General features: G+C 43.4%; 1 protein-coding gene across 2 annotated transcripts in view; it reads left to right on the plus strand.

Annotated features, from left to right (window-relative positions):
- The window catches only part of CSMD1 (CUB and Sushi multiple domains 1), a 1,871,666-nt gene that overhangs the window by 1,744,777 nt on the left and 111,422 nt on the right, over positions 1 to 15,467 (plus strand). For both annotated transcript variants that reach the window (XM_072763911.1, XM_072763912.1), the window contains exon 49: positions 750 to 938. In XM_072763911.1, coding sequence (XP_072620012.1) covers positions 750 to 938 — 189 coding nt within the window. The remainder of the gene's footprint in view (positions 1 to 749; positions 939 to 15,467) is intronic.

Consider the following 15,467-nt stretch of genomic DNA (forward strand, 5'->3'; position numbering starts at 1 on the left):
AATGTGTGATGACACGTATCCATCATTATCGTATCATGGAGCGGTGCCCCTGCCCCAAGTACCCCCTGTGCTCCACCTGCTTGTCCCCTTTGACCCTGGGCAACCACTGATATTTTTAGCATCTGTATAGTTTTCCCTTTTCCAGAATGCCATATGATTGGAACCATACAGTCTGTAGCCTTTGCAGAACAACTACTTTCACTTAGTAACATGCATTTAAGGTTCCACCATTTCTTTTCATGGCTTGAAGGCTCAATTCTTTTTGATGCTGAAGAATATTCCACCTTCTGGGTGGACCTTTGTTTATTTCTCCTTCACCTACTGGAGGGCATCTTGATTGCTGCCACGCTGGAGCAATTATGAATAGAGCCGCTGTGCATGTGCAGGGTTTTTGTTTTTGTTTTTGTTTTTTCCCCTTGTGGACATTTTTAGGGCCTTTGAGCAAATACCAAGGAGTGTGACTGCTGGATCGTAGGGTGGGAGCATGTTTAGTTTTATAAGAAACGGCCACAGTCTTCCAACGTGGCTGCACCATTTTGCATTCTCACCAGCAATGAGCGAGAGTGCCCCTGGCTCCAGTTCCTTGCCAGCCTTCGGTCTTTGGGGATGCTTTTTAGAACAGGTTTACATATTGGTGCTGATTCCACACAATTTAAATAAGAAAGATACTCTGTTTATATCACTCTGACCGAGGGACCTGCGACAGTCTCTGTTTATTGATTCGTATCTGTATGTCTTTGTGCCCATAGCTCCTTACTGCAGCTTGACCCACACCCCAAAGAATGGTGGTATTTTAAATAGGACCACCGGAGCAGTCGGAAGTAAAGTGCATTACTTTTGCAAGCCTGGATATCGAATGATTGGCTCCAGCAACGCAACGTGTAGACGGAGCCCAGGCGGCATATACCAATGGGATTCTCTTGCCCCACTCTGTCAGGGTAAGAAACGTGCTTTTTCATCCCCAAACTTGAATTAAATTTATTGTTCTTAATTTAGTCACATATTGAGAATTACTGAAGTGGTGGCTATGGGTAAAAGGTAAGGAAAAATTGAATGTGGGTTTATAAAAGTACAAATTAAACTTTCCACTGGCCATGCAAACATTTCTGACATTTACACTAGGCTTGATTTAGCTTTATAGCCTGAATTCAGGCGATGGTTGGACATTCACTAGATGCCGGGTAGAGTTATGCTAATATTTCCTTGTATTGCATTTTGAAGTAAAAAATATGTTATTCGATTTAGAGTCAAAAGAATTTTTCTTGACAGTTGTATTAATTAAAAAATCAATTTACTAAAACCCCCTTTTTAAAATTTAGATTAAAAACTCATTCTTTGAGCCATCTGCTACATATTTCATGTTCTTTGGGTCATTTAAATCTAGGGCTCGTTAAAGTTGATTTCAATATTTCATACTTTTTTTGCTATTTTTATCTGTCATATGCATAAGAATCAAATTTTCAAATAAGGCATTTTAATTTTAATTGAAGGCTTTGGAGTCATGAAATTTTCATAGTTTTTTTTTTGTCTTATCGGGATTTATATTCATAATAAAATATATTGGTCTTTGAAAGCTAATTATGATTTATGAATGGAGCCTCATATTGGCTTCCTTTTTTCCTCTTTTTTCATAGATATTAGGTTTTCTGGTACTGCTCTCTGAGACAATAATGGATATTTATCACACTAACTATATGTCTTTAGCCACAAGAAGTTAATCAGATGCTTAGCTTGCATTATTTATGTTCTAGCTTCCAGAAGTTCTTCTTAAATATAAGACAAACACAAAGATCCAGTAGCTTCTTTCATTAGGGATGGTGATTCTGCTCTGTAAAAGAAGAGGACTTTCTCTTTCTAAAGAAGAAGCGATTCTCATTTTCTTTCCGTGTCCTGTTACTGTCAAGGTCATAGACTCTTTGCTCAGAGAGCAGCCCTGGGGGCCGTGTGTCCCTCGCCCTGGGGACAGAGTGCCAATGGCAGTTAACCATGATGAGAACCCAAGCTGGACGGGGGACCGGGGCGGGGGCCAGGGGGCACATTGGTAGACGTTCCCAGAATCAAGACCTCTAGAACCTGAGTCACAAAGTAGGACCCAGGTGGGAGATGCTCTCAAAACAGAGGGCACTGAGGGCACAGGGGGAGACTCTGCAGGAGCCACAACCCACCGTCTGCCCGGGCATCTTCCAGCTCAGGGGCGAGCTCTGAGGGGAAAGGCCTTGCTCTTTCCAGGGATGGCTGAAAGGCAGAAGACAGGGTCTGCAGGGTGTTTTTCGGATCCGTGTGACTCTCTCCTGCTCCCGTCTCCTCCGTTAGCAGGACTGTCTAAGGCTGAACTAAGTGACCCAGAAACAGGGCACCAGACACCAGGTCCTCCGGGAGCATGTGAGGTTTGGTCGAGGGATCCTAGTGGCGCAGATGCTTGGGTCTCTCCTTTGAGCAAGGCCAAGGAGCAGCAACACTGTGGGTGTGTGTGTTAGAGTCACACAGCACACTTGGCAGAGGGGGATTAGAATATCTGCCTTCAGATTTCTTCTGGGAGCTACGCGGCCTACGTGACTGCATTCTCAAATCATAAGGTGCTTCCAAAATGCCATCTTCCTCGAACAAACCCACAGTTTTCAACATGTTAACTATTCTGATAACCAGGCAGGCCATAGGATTGTGTTCTTTCTTCATAAACTACAACTTCTAAAGCCTGGAGGGCACTTAGGAATCATCTAGTTCAATTTACTTGTTTTCAAGTATCTGGAACTGAAGCACGTGAAAGTTAAAGTGACTTGTTGTACAAATGTTGACCTAGAATCCAGATCTTTGGCCTGCACTTCAGTGTTTGAATCAAATCGTTTTCTGCCAAAAGGAATTCTACTCGTAAAAATAACTTGGAGCCACCAATCCTGGAGGTAATCTGTATTTTCGGTATTTAAATTCATTTACTGTGGAAAAGTCTCTTATCTTTCGGTTGTAGGTATTTGTAATTTGTATAAAATAGCATTTTAGTTATAATAATTCACAAAACTTCATCATGTGTGAGACTGTAACATTTAAATTTTTTAAAAAAATGGTAGAAAATCATTTAAACCATGCGGTACAATTACATAAGCATTTTTGTCATTTAAAAATAAAATCAGGGATCCCTGGGGGGCTCAGCAGTTGAGCATCTGCCTTCAGTCCAGGGCTTGATCCTGGAAACCCGGGATCGAGTCCCACGTTGGGCTCCCTGCATGGAGCCTGCGTCTGCCTCTGCCTGTGTCTCTGCCTCTCTCTCTATGTCTCTCATGAATACATAAATAAAAACTTAAAAAAAATTAAATATAAAAAATAAAAATCAAATCAAATCTTTAAAAATAAATAGTAGAAGTGATCACACTTCTACTACATGGCGGCCACTGAGAAAGGATCATGCAATTTTAAATAGAGGAAGCTGGGATCCCTGGGTGGCGCAGCAGTTTGGCGCCTGCCTTTGGCCCAGGGCGCGATCCTGGAGACCCGGGATCGAATCCCACATCGGGCTCCCGGTGCATGGAGCCTGCTTCTCCCTCCGCCTGTGTCTCTGACTCTCTCTCTCTCTCTGTGACTATCATAAATAAATAAAAAATTAAAAAAAAAATTAAAAAAAAAATTAAATAGAGGAAGCTGTATGATATATATTGACGCTTTATACCCTAATGGTCTTCTACTTGTGATTTAAGTGTCATTAGAGTTGATTCAAGGGAATTAATATGAGATATAAATGTGTAATTGGTACAATATTTAATGAGGGGAATTGATGCGTTCAGCATGAATTATTTGCTTCTGTTTGTCGCTTACAGAACATGAAATCTTTCCATGACATAAATACCTTGCTTATAGGAGGCCATTGGCCTCCTTCGATATAATCAGGTGGAGGCTTTGTGGATTGATAGTTCCTTTCATAAATCAAATCATCTACTCTGTGTCCTATACCAGGCTAGGAGGGTTCTCCTGTCAACTCATAAATGTGTTGAGTGTTTGTTTGTGCTCGGCTGTAAGGAAGCAAAATGAATGAGACCTGTTTCCTCTCTTCAAGGGAATCATCGCCTAACCATGAAAAAGATGTATAAATTATGGCAATTAGCATCACGGATATCATTAATTAAATAACACCTTCCTCCAAGTGCATGTAGAACTCTTTGTAGATGAATGCCTCTATAAAAACAGGATCAGAGAAAACTTACCAAAAATTATCAGATCAAATAGATTTTTTAGGCTAAATGTGAAAATATTTAAAAATAAGGCCAGATTATCCTGTATTTATTGTGATTTCCCTTTAGTTCTAAAATACAAATATTAAGAGAAATCTATTTTCTACTTGGTTGATGGTATCTTTATAATTTAAATTTACAATGGGAGATATATTCTATTTAGAGAAATGTCCAGTTTCAGTTTTAAGATAACTGAGGATAATTTTAAGTTTTTTAAAAAACTATAATTGTCATCCAAAGAGAGTTAACATATAGAGATGGATTATCACCAGCCAAAGATCCCTGAATTGTTGGCAGTTCATAATTGTAGATCATGAAATTAAAGATTGGGTGAGCTCTTTCTTTAAAATGCTCTGAATTCTATAAAGGAAAACGACTTGCAGTAGTGGCTCAATACAGATAACATGACACTGTTCCCAGTCTAGCCAGCACACAAGTCTTTCAGGATTTTATTATTTTTTTCCCCCAAGGTAACATATTTACATTAGAAAACTGAGGAATGAGCATTTCTGTGCAGCACTTTCATCTGGATAAAGGTGCAACTTTCTCCCTCCCAAACCTATGGAACTTTCAAACACACTGTTATGAATCGACATAGGCATAAGCTCTGTGTTTATGGAGAGCGGGTGTGCCGTACGAGTCTTGACCTGTCTTCACGTAGAGGCAAAGCGACAGCAATCGAGACGGTGTTTGTAGACCAGGGACATAGTTCTGGGTGTAAAACCCAATGCAGGTGTCAAGGACCATACACCTACTTTGATTTCAACCCAAATGTACCTCTGAGTCCGGCACGACAGGTACCAAGACACACTCCCAATCCTCACGTCTCTGGAGGGCCAGTGGGGGAGGCTTAGAGACCAGTGAGTCCAACTGAGTGTGACATTCGGTGAGAGTAGATGCACACTGAGCAGAAGCAGCAGAGAAGGTCAGGGCCACCCGGACACGCAGGCTGGAATTTGCAGGGAGAGGAAGGAGTGATGAGAAATGGAGTGGGAGCAGCAGCCAGGAGGCCCCATGCAAGACCCTCACTGCAGGATGTGGCCTCCCCGTCCTCTCGTGGTTGGTGCCAGTGTCCGGGAGAGCACGGGCTCTGATTGTGCCTTACGTGGTGGAACCGCAGCTCTTAGCCTGGCATGACGGCTGTGGGAGCGAGGCTTGTTGGGAGTACAGGGGTACTTAGACGTGTGGCAGTGTGTGCGGGAGCAGCGTAGAGTGCTTGAAAATACAGCGGACATGGGTTTGGAGAAAAGAGAAATGGAACCCATCTGGGAAATAGCATTAACAGGCCCTCGTGATCGCATGTGCACAGGGTTTCAGAGAGTGGGGTCAGGGACGACTTGCATTTTGGTTTCTCTTGCAGGCCGATGATAGTATGGCTCTCTGGGGTGGGGTGGGGTGGGGTGGGGGGCAGGGACCCCCAGGGCCGCTCTGACGTCCTGTTTCCAGATTGCTAGGCCGGCTGTGTCCAGTGGACGCTGGTGCTCAGAGAAGGCAGGTCTCACGCTCAGCAGGAAGGGTGAAGGGCGCCGCCGTTGAGTCAGTTCAAGAAAATTGGGTACAAGGTCTTTGTTTATCATGAGAGGAGATAGACGTTGTAGGCTCTGTAAGGACCAAATCAAATGAATAATGTCATGATTGGACAATGTGTGTGAAATTTATAAATTTCACGGCTAAGTAGCTCCACCATAGCACAGGGAGTGTCTGAGACATTTGACAGCAGAGCACATTCGGTCCAAAGCAGCCAATAAATCCTACCGTCTGTCCTCTCGAAGGTCTTGGGGATAATTGGGAATCTCATTACTGATGCAAGTGTTGAAATATTTTAAGACTTTGTCCAAACTCAGAGATCACTGTAGTTATTGTAATTATTTTTACTTGGAAATAGAGGATGTGACAACTGGAATAAGTGAATGAGCGAATAAATAAATAAATAAATAAATAAATAAATAAACAGACAGACTTCTCTGGGTGGCCTGGCAGCCTAATCCTTAATATTTATTTAATGTATATTTAATATTTCTTCATATCGTGTATGATTTCAATGATCCTTCCCGAGCTGTGATTGTAAGTTCTCTCAACAATTTGAACACGGCTCGCTCCTTTTAATCACACAGAAGAACAAATACAATTTATATCTTTTCTAACTTCTTCGGGACATTGGTTTCTTCTTTTTTTAAAATTGTCTATATGTTTTTTTTTAATTTTGTATTTATTTATAATAGTCACAGAGAGAGAGAGACAGAGAGGCAGAGACACAGGCAGAGGGAGAAGCAGGCTCCATGCACTGGGAGCCTGACGTCGGACTCGATCCCGGGTCTCCAGGGTCGCGCCATGGGCCAAAGGCAGGTGCTAAACCGCTGCGCCACCCAGGGATCCCATACTTTGATATGTTTACTAAAAATATAACACTTGCCTTTTAATAAATAAGCAAGATCGAAGCCTGGGGTGCTGAGGTCATTTGCCTTCTAGGTCCCCGGAACACCCAGCCTGACACCCTGTCCCTTATGGCATTTGGTAAATATTTTGAAGGCAAAAACTCCATAAATCGAGGAATTTATAAGATAGGTATTTGAGAATGATTTACCCCTTCCTTTAAAGACGATCATCATCATTTGCCAGAATCTGTTTCATTTTCTCTTGTTTTCATTGACTTTTCGCCAGTGGCACGTGAGAAGCACAGAATTTTAGAGAAAAGCGGTCCCTGTGGTCCCGCATCCCTCTAGACCTGTTTCGGGCCATGCGGAGCGGGCGTTTCGATGCCTAGTTCTCAGGACTGCGGGGAGGATTGAAGAAACAACTTACAGAAACCTTGGGCTCTTACCGTGAACCCTCGTGCTTAACTGTTAGGTGCAGAGGAGGGTTCGAGAGACGTCCCCCCAACGTACCAGGAAGCTGCAGCTCGCAGGAGGCAGGGCCAGTGTCACAACCCCCGGCCACCGGAGCAAGGCTCCTTCCAAGAAACAGGGTGGATCGTAATCAGCGGTCAGAGAATTCAGGGCAGGACGAGACAGACAGGAGGGCTCACCTGTGAGCGGAAAGATGTAGGAGGCGAGATGTAGTTATCGGTTTCAGAGGACTTCTGGCTGTTTTTCTCACTTTGCTTGACCTTTTAAATTATTTTTCTCAGAAATCTGCATTGGTTCATATCCTCCCCGATAAAGCCAGGCGTATCTTCTGTCCTTCAGGCTTCATTTCCTGCCTTAAAGCAAGAAACTCTGCCGAGCAGCTGTTCCCATTATCGATACGCTGATCTCATTCATCTTCAAGAGAAGCCTGAATTAGAACTGAAATTTTCTGTATTATCTCGCAGACCCAGGTAAACCGGTGCATCGCCCGTGCACCGCTGACCGGCTCCCCAGGTTAAACAGGAGACCGCTCCCAGAAACTTTTTTGTTTTGATTTTTTTACATGATGATAATAAGGTAATGTTTCTAGAAATTTAATATTTTTATTTTTTTTGAAATTTAATGTTTTTAAAATACCAAATCACATGTTACATTCTATAAGAAAACAAGTATTACCTATAAGTATGTATATATATATGCATATAGAAAATATAAATTCATGCATACATAAATAATTATGCATATAATTAACAAATGTACATAATATACATATTAATACATATGTATATACGTAATAAATGTGTGTGTGTGTGTGTGTGTATATATATATATATATATATATATATACACACATATATATATTGGGTTACAGTCCTCTGCAAGCTACATTCCAGGTTCTCAGGTTATGAATCCACATAGTTCCTATAAGCCAAAATCTGCCAAACCCAGACATTTACCTCTGATCTCTTTATGGGATTTAAATGATTGGATTTTGGCATTTCAGCCAATCTCTAAACTTAGGTGTGGACCCCACCTGTCCCCAACATCCGACCCAGGCGACGCTGAACAGGAAATTTGGTTTCACGGAGGTTTTGCTTCCTCGTGCTGACGCGGGGACAAGAATCCTCCCCTACTGTGTCCCGTGAAGGAGTGAGTGAAAAATAGGACACCAAAGCTTGACCACAGAGCGGGGACCCGGGGGGCACCCGACAGAAAAGCAAGTCTTACACGACATGAACCTGTTTCCGCCGCGAGCGTGTTCGGTGAGCACCCGTCCACCTGCTTTCAAGCAGAGACTTTAGGAATCTCTAATTAAAGTGAGTAACATCGAAGTAACCAAGCTGGGGGGCCAATTTCCCTTATTTTTCATGATACTCGGAATGAGGCAGCAGCAAACTGTCCTGGATAAGGCCAGGTAATAAAAATAGTTCAGTCTTCGTGAGTCATTTCTAGATTCACATTTTCTCCAGTTTTACATTGTTTTACGAGCCTTTCAGTTGAGCCACTCTTAGTTGGTGAGCCCGGCAGTTCTGACCCTGGGGTCGTGGCCTGCTGACCTCTGACCTGGGTGATGTGCCCAGAGCAGACCAGAATGCAGATTGCAATCCAGCCAGGACCAGTCAGCTTCTGGTTTGCAAGTGGTATCACAGGCATTCTGGGGACGGCACATGCAGACTGCGTTTCTGTGCCCACGGCAGGCGCGGGCTGCGCATCACAGAGCTCCACGCTCCTTGTGCGCGTCTGGCCGTGGTGAAGATAGAGCAGTGGCGGGTGCTCTCGTGTCATAGCAGCTGTTGGACGAGCCTTTGACCTTCCTGGGCCAGGAACTCAGGAACTACAAAATATCCCCGCGGTCGTGCGTCCTACGAGAACCCAGCGTCCTGTGCCTAAGGCACCGGGTCGAGGTCAGGCGGGTGTCTTGCAACCAGGGGGGACCTCCTGGGGTGCAGTTCTTGTGCTTCACACGGGGAAACGATTGTGACCTGGAGTATGTGACCAGAAACCAGCCGACGGGGCCATGTGTGTCCCCTGCCCACCGGGAGCGTCGGGACAGGGAGGCGGGCACCACTGGCACAGCGGGCAGCACCCCCAGAACCCAGCAGCGGACACTGCTCCTCGGTCAGTTATAGGCAAGGAGGAGCCAGGACCCCATGGTAACTTGTGGGGTGACCTCCAAGGGCCGCCTGGTCTCCGTGAAAGAGCCGGGTGACCAGCCATCCCGCCGGATCGATGGGTGCTTGGAGCCCCAGAGCTCAGCTCCCTGCGGCTGCCGGTGGGGGCGGGCCCGGGGTCGGCGAGTCGTGGGGGTGGGCACAGGCCCGGGCCTGCCTCTGGGCCCCTCCTTGCCGCCGGGCCTCACGGACACTGGGCCTCGGCACCTGCCCTCTGCTGTGTCCGGGCATCCAGCGGCTGCTTCTCTGAAACCACTGCTTCCGACCTCCGAGGCTCCCGGGAGCCGCCCACAGCCCTTGCTAAATAAGGAGACCCTGGGGCGCCCAGGGGCTCCGTGGTTGGGCACCTGCCTCCGGCCCAGGGCCCCGGGATCGAGTCCCACGTCCGGCTCCCCGCAGGGAGCCTGCTTCCCTCTCGGCCTGGGCCTCTGCCTCTGTCTCTGGGTCTCTCATGAATAAATAAAGTCTTGAAAAGAAGGAGACCCCGACTCGCCGCCTCCCAGGTCCCAGTCTCCGGTTCTGGGCCGGCAGGTCCTGCAGAGTCTAGAACCCGTGGTTAAGGAACATGCTGGACAACCTCGATGCAGCAATCTAGGGAATGCGTGTTAAGAATCTCCTTTCCGAAAGACAGAGGTGTCTTATATCGGCATCCCCAGCATTTTGCACAGCCCCCCGACCACAATTGTCATTGATATCACCTTGTCAGTAAATAAGTACGGTCCCCCCACCTCATCGATTGCCTTCCTTAATAAGGTCTGTGTCAGTTGCTGGAGAGGAACAGCTGAGTGAGGCCCCTGGTAGTGTGGTCTCCAGCTTTCATATATGGGACGATTATCGGAGCAGCTTCTGCAACTGGGAGCATCCCCGGGCCTCGGGCACGGTGCACGGAGCTCCTAGTGCCCCGTGGCCAGGTGTGTGACGCTCGACAGTGGGACGCGGGGTCTTCTTATCGCTACGGGCTACCATGGCCCGCGGTGTGCCCCCCACCAAAAAAAAAAAAAAAAAAAAGATGCTTCGGAGCCCAGTCCCCAGCCCTTATGACGTGACCGTATTTGGATAGAGGGTGTTTGCCGAAGCAAGTGAGTTGCGACATGGTGGTTAGGGTGGACTCTGAATGCAACATGACCGCGGTCCCTTAAGAAGAGGAAATTGGGACAGAGGGAAGCCCACACGGAGAGGACACAGGCTGCCGGTGGCCCTGTACCAGGCACGGGGACGGGCCCACGACACCTGTTTCCTCATGCTCCCCAGCAGGAGCCAGGCCTTCCAACAGCCGGATAGTGCGTGTCCGTTGTGGAAGGCCCCGCGTGGGGCACGCTCGCGGGGCAGCCTGAGGAGACGCTCCGGAGGTCACCTCCCTCCACCACGTGTCACCCCTGCCCTCTTCTTCATCCCAGGCTCCTCAGGCATTGGCGCCTCCCACCCTCCAAGTCTTTCCAGGGACCGAATCCTGCCAAGTCCACCCTCTGCCTTCTATTTCTTTTAATAACAATTAAAAAAAAAAAAAGCCTAGAAAGTAACAGCTCTTTGGAAACGTGGGCCCACCCGGGTAATTCTGTGCATTGAAACTGGAGCTCCTCAGGGCTTCACCAGCGTGCGGATAGAAGGTCAGGTTCTTGGCAGCCTTTCTCCGCCACATCTGCCTTTCTGATCCCAATCAAAACTAGGACACTGTTAGAAAGAAACCCACAGATGAAACATTTGAGGTTATTCCAATAGTTTTTCAATTTGGCCTGAAAATTTCTGGGCACACGTAAGTAAGTGTCCACCCCAGGAACTGCGTTCTTCAAACGCGTTTTGGCCGCGGCGAAGGTTTGCTGAGTGAACTAACTTTCTCTAGCCCACGTTAATGCATTTTCCTTTAAAATAATGCGTTCTTGGCATATGAATTTATCCTGTGATTGATTTTTTAATGTTAAAGAGCTCATTCTTAGCCTTCCCTTCTTAGGCAGTTAAAATTAACTGTCAAATCTCCTTTGTTGATTTTAGTGCAGGGTGTTTGTTTTGTGGATTAGTTTGATATATACCCTGGTTCCATATTCCTCATTGGGTCAGACTAATAGAGAACGTTATTAAATTGGACTCTTCCATGGAAAAGCTTAGAAGCAAACCGTCTCACCTCTAATTATGACAGCTTGGGTCTGCAGGGACAGACTCCGGAAAGATCGATCTTGGTTCTGCAGATGTGGAATGGGGATGGAGTGGTCTTTGATGCCCTGGGACTTTGACTCTGAAGTCCACTCGTGTTCTTGACTCTGCTGCTACGTATCACTGGTGATTTTCTTTTAAAAATAATTTATAAGAGCACTGGCTATCGAACACATCATCTTGAGAATAATTACTCTGCCAATTTAACAGGCTAGTAGCTCACACAATGGCATTTTGTTTGCTGGAAGAGTTACTTCCAAACGTCATGAGAAGGAAAACAATGGAGGTCCAATGAGAGCGAAACTGGAATCCACGATCTTGTGCATATGGTGCTCTATTTTGAGTTAGATGCTGCCTCTATAATAGAGCACATTTGACAGCCAGTTATAAATATAAGAAATAACACATTTGCAATGAACTCCATGCGAGAGAGTTCAGATGGAGTGTCTCCACTGAGGTCGTTTTGACGGCATCTGCATCTGTGCCCGCAAAGCCATTGACAGATGGTGGTGCATGAACATTCATTTTCCAGGAAGATGTAGCTCCTCAAACAGGGAGTGGGTATTGTGGGTTTTTCTTTTTAATTTCTAAATTCGGATTTTTTGAGAGAAAATGCCATCTCACGTTGAAGATTATTGTTGTGCATATGGCCTGAACTTTTATTTTGAGAAATGTATTAGTAATATATTTTAATGAACTTCAAACAGGAAATTGCATACATACACACATGGATTTGTATAGACGAGCACTGTTGATCATCAGTGGGAGTCACACCACGATGGTCTGTTCTGTAGCTTCCGTGATGTCAATAGTGGGGATATTCTGTAATGAATCCTACAAGTCTTAAAGAGACTGTAAAAGTCTTACGGCTCGATAAGAAGCAAATAAGCATGATGTTAGGCAGCAAAGTGAGAGATTTTTTTTTAAGTTAATGGCATAAAATAATGGGAAAGTGATTTTCAAACTATGAAAAGCTGGAGACATTAGTGACACAGGCCATGAGAGTTTTTTCCTGGAAAGAAATATTGGGGAAAAGGAAGTCACAAAATATTTTATGTTATTTATCACAGTGAAAAAGGCCATTGCAATGGAAGTTGAAAGAGAATAAACTTCAGTGAGACATTGGGCACTGTGGGCTGATTTGACCCCTCACTCCCCTCACTGACTGACCTTTGGGAAAATCATTATGGTTTTTGGACATCAATGTCCTCACTTAAAATGCAGATAATAATATGGCCACAAGTTCTTAGTCTGAAGATTCAATGAGATGGTTTAGGTAGAGCTTAAACCTATGGAATGAAAGAGGAAAGCTATAGAGAAAGATATAAAATATGATCAAACATTGACTTTTCATATAAGATCTTATAATTATCAAAACAGAATATTTACTGTAGTGTTTGTTGTATGACATATTTATTGACCTAACATAATTATAATGTAATACTAATTGAAGAATGTTGTTTGACATTATTACATTAATATTATCAAAGTGAGCATGTGAACTCATTCTCCTCGCTATAGTAATACTATATAATAAAATCTGTAATGTAACATTGCTATGGCATACTGTATACATATACATTACACATATAACTACAGTTATATTTATACATTTATAAATATACATTTATTTATACATATAAAAGAGGATATTTGAACTAATTTTAAAGTGATAGATTGAGATTTGAATTCTGATTCCCAATTTACTCTTAAAGATTTGTGTGAACTGTAAAAGCTTCGTGCCATGTCTCTGGACCTCAATTTTTCATTTGGAAAATAAGGATTGCTTCAGTGACCTACACCATCTCTTTCAACCTGAAAGATCAATGAGACCAAGGAGAAGCTCTAGTGACCTGTTATACACAACTAGGTTTGGAACAGGGGGTCATTGAAGTTAAAGATGAGGATTTGGGGATCACAGAGGCTGAAGGAATTGGGCAGAAATTCTCTCAACTAGCAGATGAGAGAAAACCAATAATCTCTCCCTTTCTATATGTGTTCCGGGAGGGGAAATACTGTTGCTGTACACCTTGTTTGCTGGGTGACTAGTCGATGCTTGAAGAGATCTTGTAGAGAAAGACAGAGCCCATTCGTTCCTCGGATGATTTGTATTGAGCTCCTTCTGTGCCAGGCACCCAGCTTACCATTGGACACATGGTGAGCAAGAGAGCAGAGATTGAAGGAGATGGGGTAAATTAGTTAAACTCTGAAAAAACCTTTGTGGATTTTTGTTGGTTCATACCTCTCTGTTAATAACTAATGACACCCTCAAATCATCCCAAGTAGAACCTCCTCCTGAGGTTGACAACGGAAATTGAAAGTAATGATTTCACCTCAGCTGCAAGTGACTGGCTTTTCATTCCACATATTTGTGATGCCGGAGGCATTTGGGGGAAATAAATTTAAATGTGAGTTTCCAATTGGGCAGCTCATTTTCTGTTCTCTCTGGAGCCTCCATTACATGCAGTTATCAGAGTGGTAATATCGTCCTCTTTATCCTTGAAGCCGATGTCAAAGGGCTCTGCTGGAATTATGATCAGATTTCAGTCCATATGCAATCTACAGAACCATTTGACAGATATCGTTGTATCCTATTTTTGAAAAACTGATGATTATTGTCTTACTAAAGCTACTGTGTTCTTGGATATTTTCATTTGAACTCCTCCAGAAATTAGGACAAAAGAACAGGAGAGAACCATGATTAATCAAGGATTGGAGTGCCCCCAGAGTCTACTTTATAAATTTAGTTGATTCATTTATACCCCATCTACTTCCAGAATGACTTTACATTGGCTGCTTAGTTTGTTCAATTCCCTATGGAAAAGTCAGCAAAAAACAAATTTAAATTTTAGATTTGTCACTGATTGATTATATCTTCCTGTGTGTCACCTCGTTCTCCCTCTGGCCAAGACTGAGCTTCAAGTGAACCACAAGACTGGATTGTCACGAAGTTGTTCATTTGATACATTCAAATTCCAATTCTTAATTAATTGCTAGGTTCTAAATATTAAGAAGCTTCATTTCATTACCTGTTGTAGTAGTGCCATTAGTGAAAATGAACTTTAAGCACCAAGAATTGTATAAGAGAGCTAGAACCAGAAGCCCTTAGAAAAAAGGCAGTTGTCCACAATCCAATGCATCTTTGCATTGCCTATGGGCAATTTTAGTAATCAGCCTTCAAGAATACAGTTAGAAAATCTGCATAATATTATTAAAATTTAATTTAAATTGCTGAGGAGTCATTTACCAATGTTCATATAGTTCATTTAGTGTTAGGAGAAACAATTTGGCCAGGTAGTAGGTGATAGCCTCTAAACACATAGAAACTATAATCTTTAATCATTTTCTTTCACAATGGTCCCTCAGACTCAAACTGTATTATGTCTATTGCTTTCCTAGTATTATCAAGGAATCTAGTTTATCAGCTTTATTAATACTTGTAATTTATTGATGAGTTTTAGTTCACTCCTAATTTTCTTTTCATATTTTGATGAAACCCTTATAGGATATTTTGTAGGCTGGCTGGCTGGCTATCTACCTACCTACCTACCTATGTATGTACCTATCTATCATCTTTCTCCATCTCTTTATTACTATCTATCTATCTATCTATCTATCTATCATCTATCTATCTTTCTTTCTTTTTCTTTTTTTTTTCCCATGTAATGGCAGACACACTATTTGCTTGTTTTATGAACAGAATTTCTGAGTCTCTTACCTCTTTAGGGAAATTCGTCTAGCCCTAACCAAATTCATTTATTGACTTTCTCACTAAATAAAAGGTTAGTGTAAGTCACTGGAGAATAAAAGCATGAGCAGACACCTATAGTAATATCTTTTAGCATGGATAGAGCAGTTTTGTTTTTAAGGTTTTGTTCTCATTTTTTTTCCCTTCTACATGTTTACATCATGGTCATAAAAGAAAAAAAAAAGAGAAGAAGCTTTCTGGTCCTTGATTCTGAGACAAAGACCCTAATTTGTCTTGAGTGCCCACTTTATTGATCTTTCAAGTTAGTAGTTGCTTAAATTCATGTTGGATATTTCTAAGGAATTTTAATTATGTTTTCTTAAAGAACCAATAA

Source organism: Vulpes vulpes, chromosome 7 (assembly GCF_048418805.1).
Source record: "Vulpes vulpes isolate BD-2025 chromosome 7, VulVul3, whole genome shotgun sequence".
Taxonomy (NCBI): domain Eukaryota; kingdom Metazoa; phylum Chordata; class Mammalia; order Carnivora; family Canidae; genus Vulpes; species Vulpes vulpes.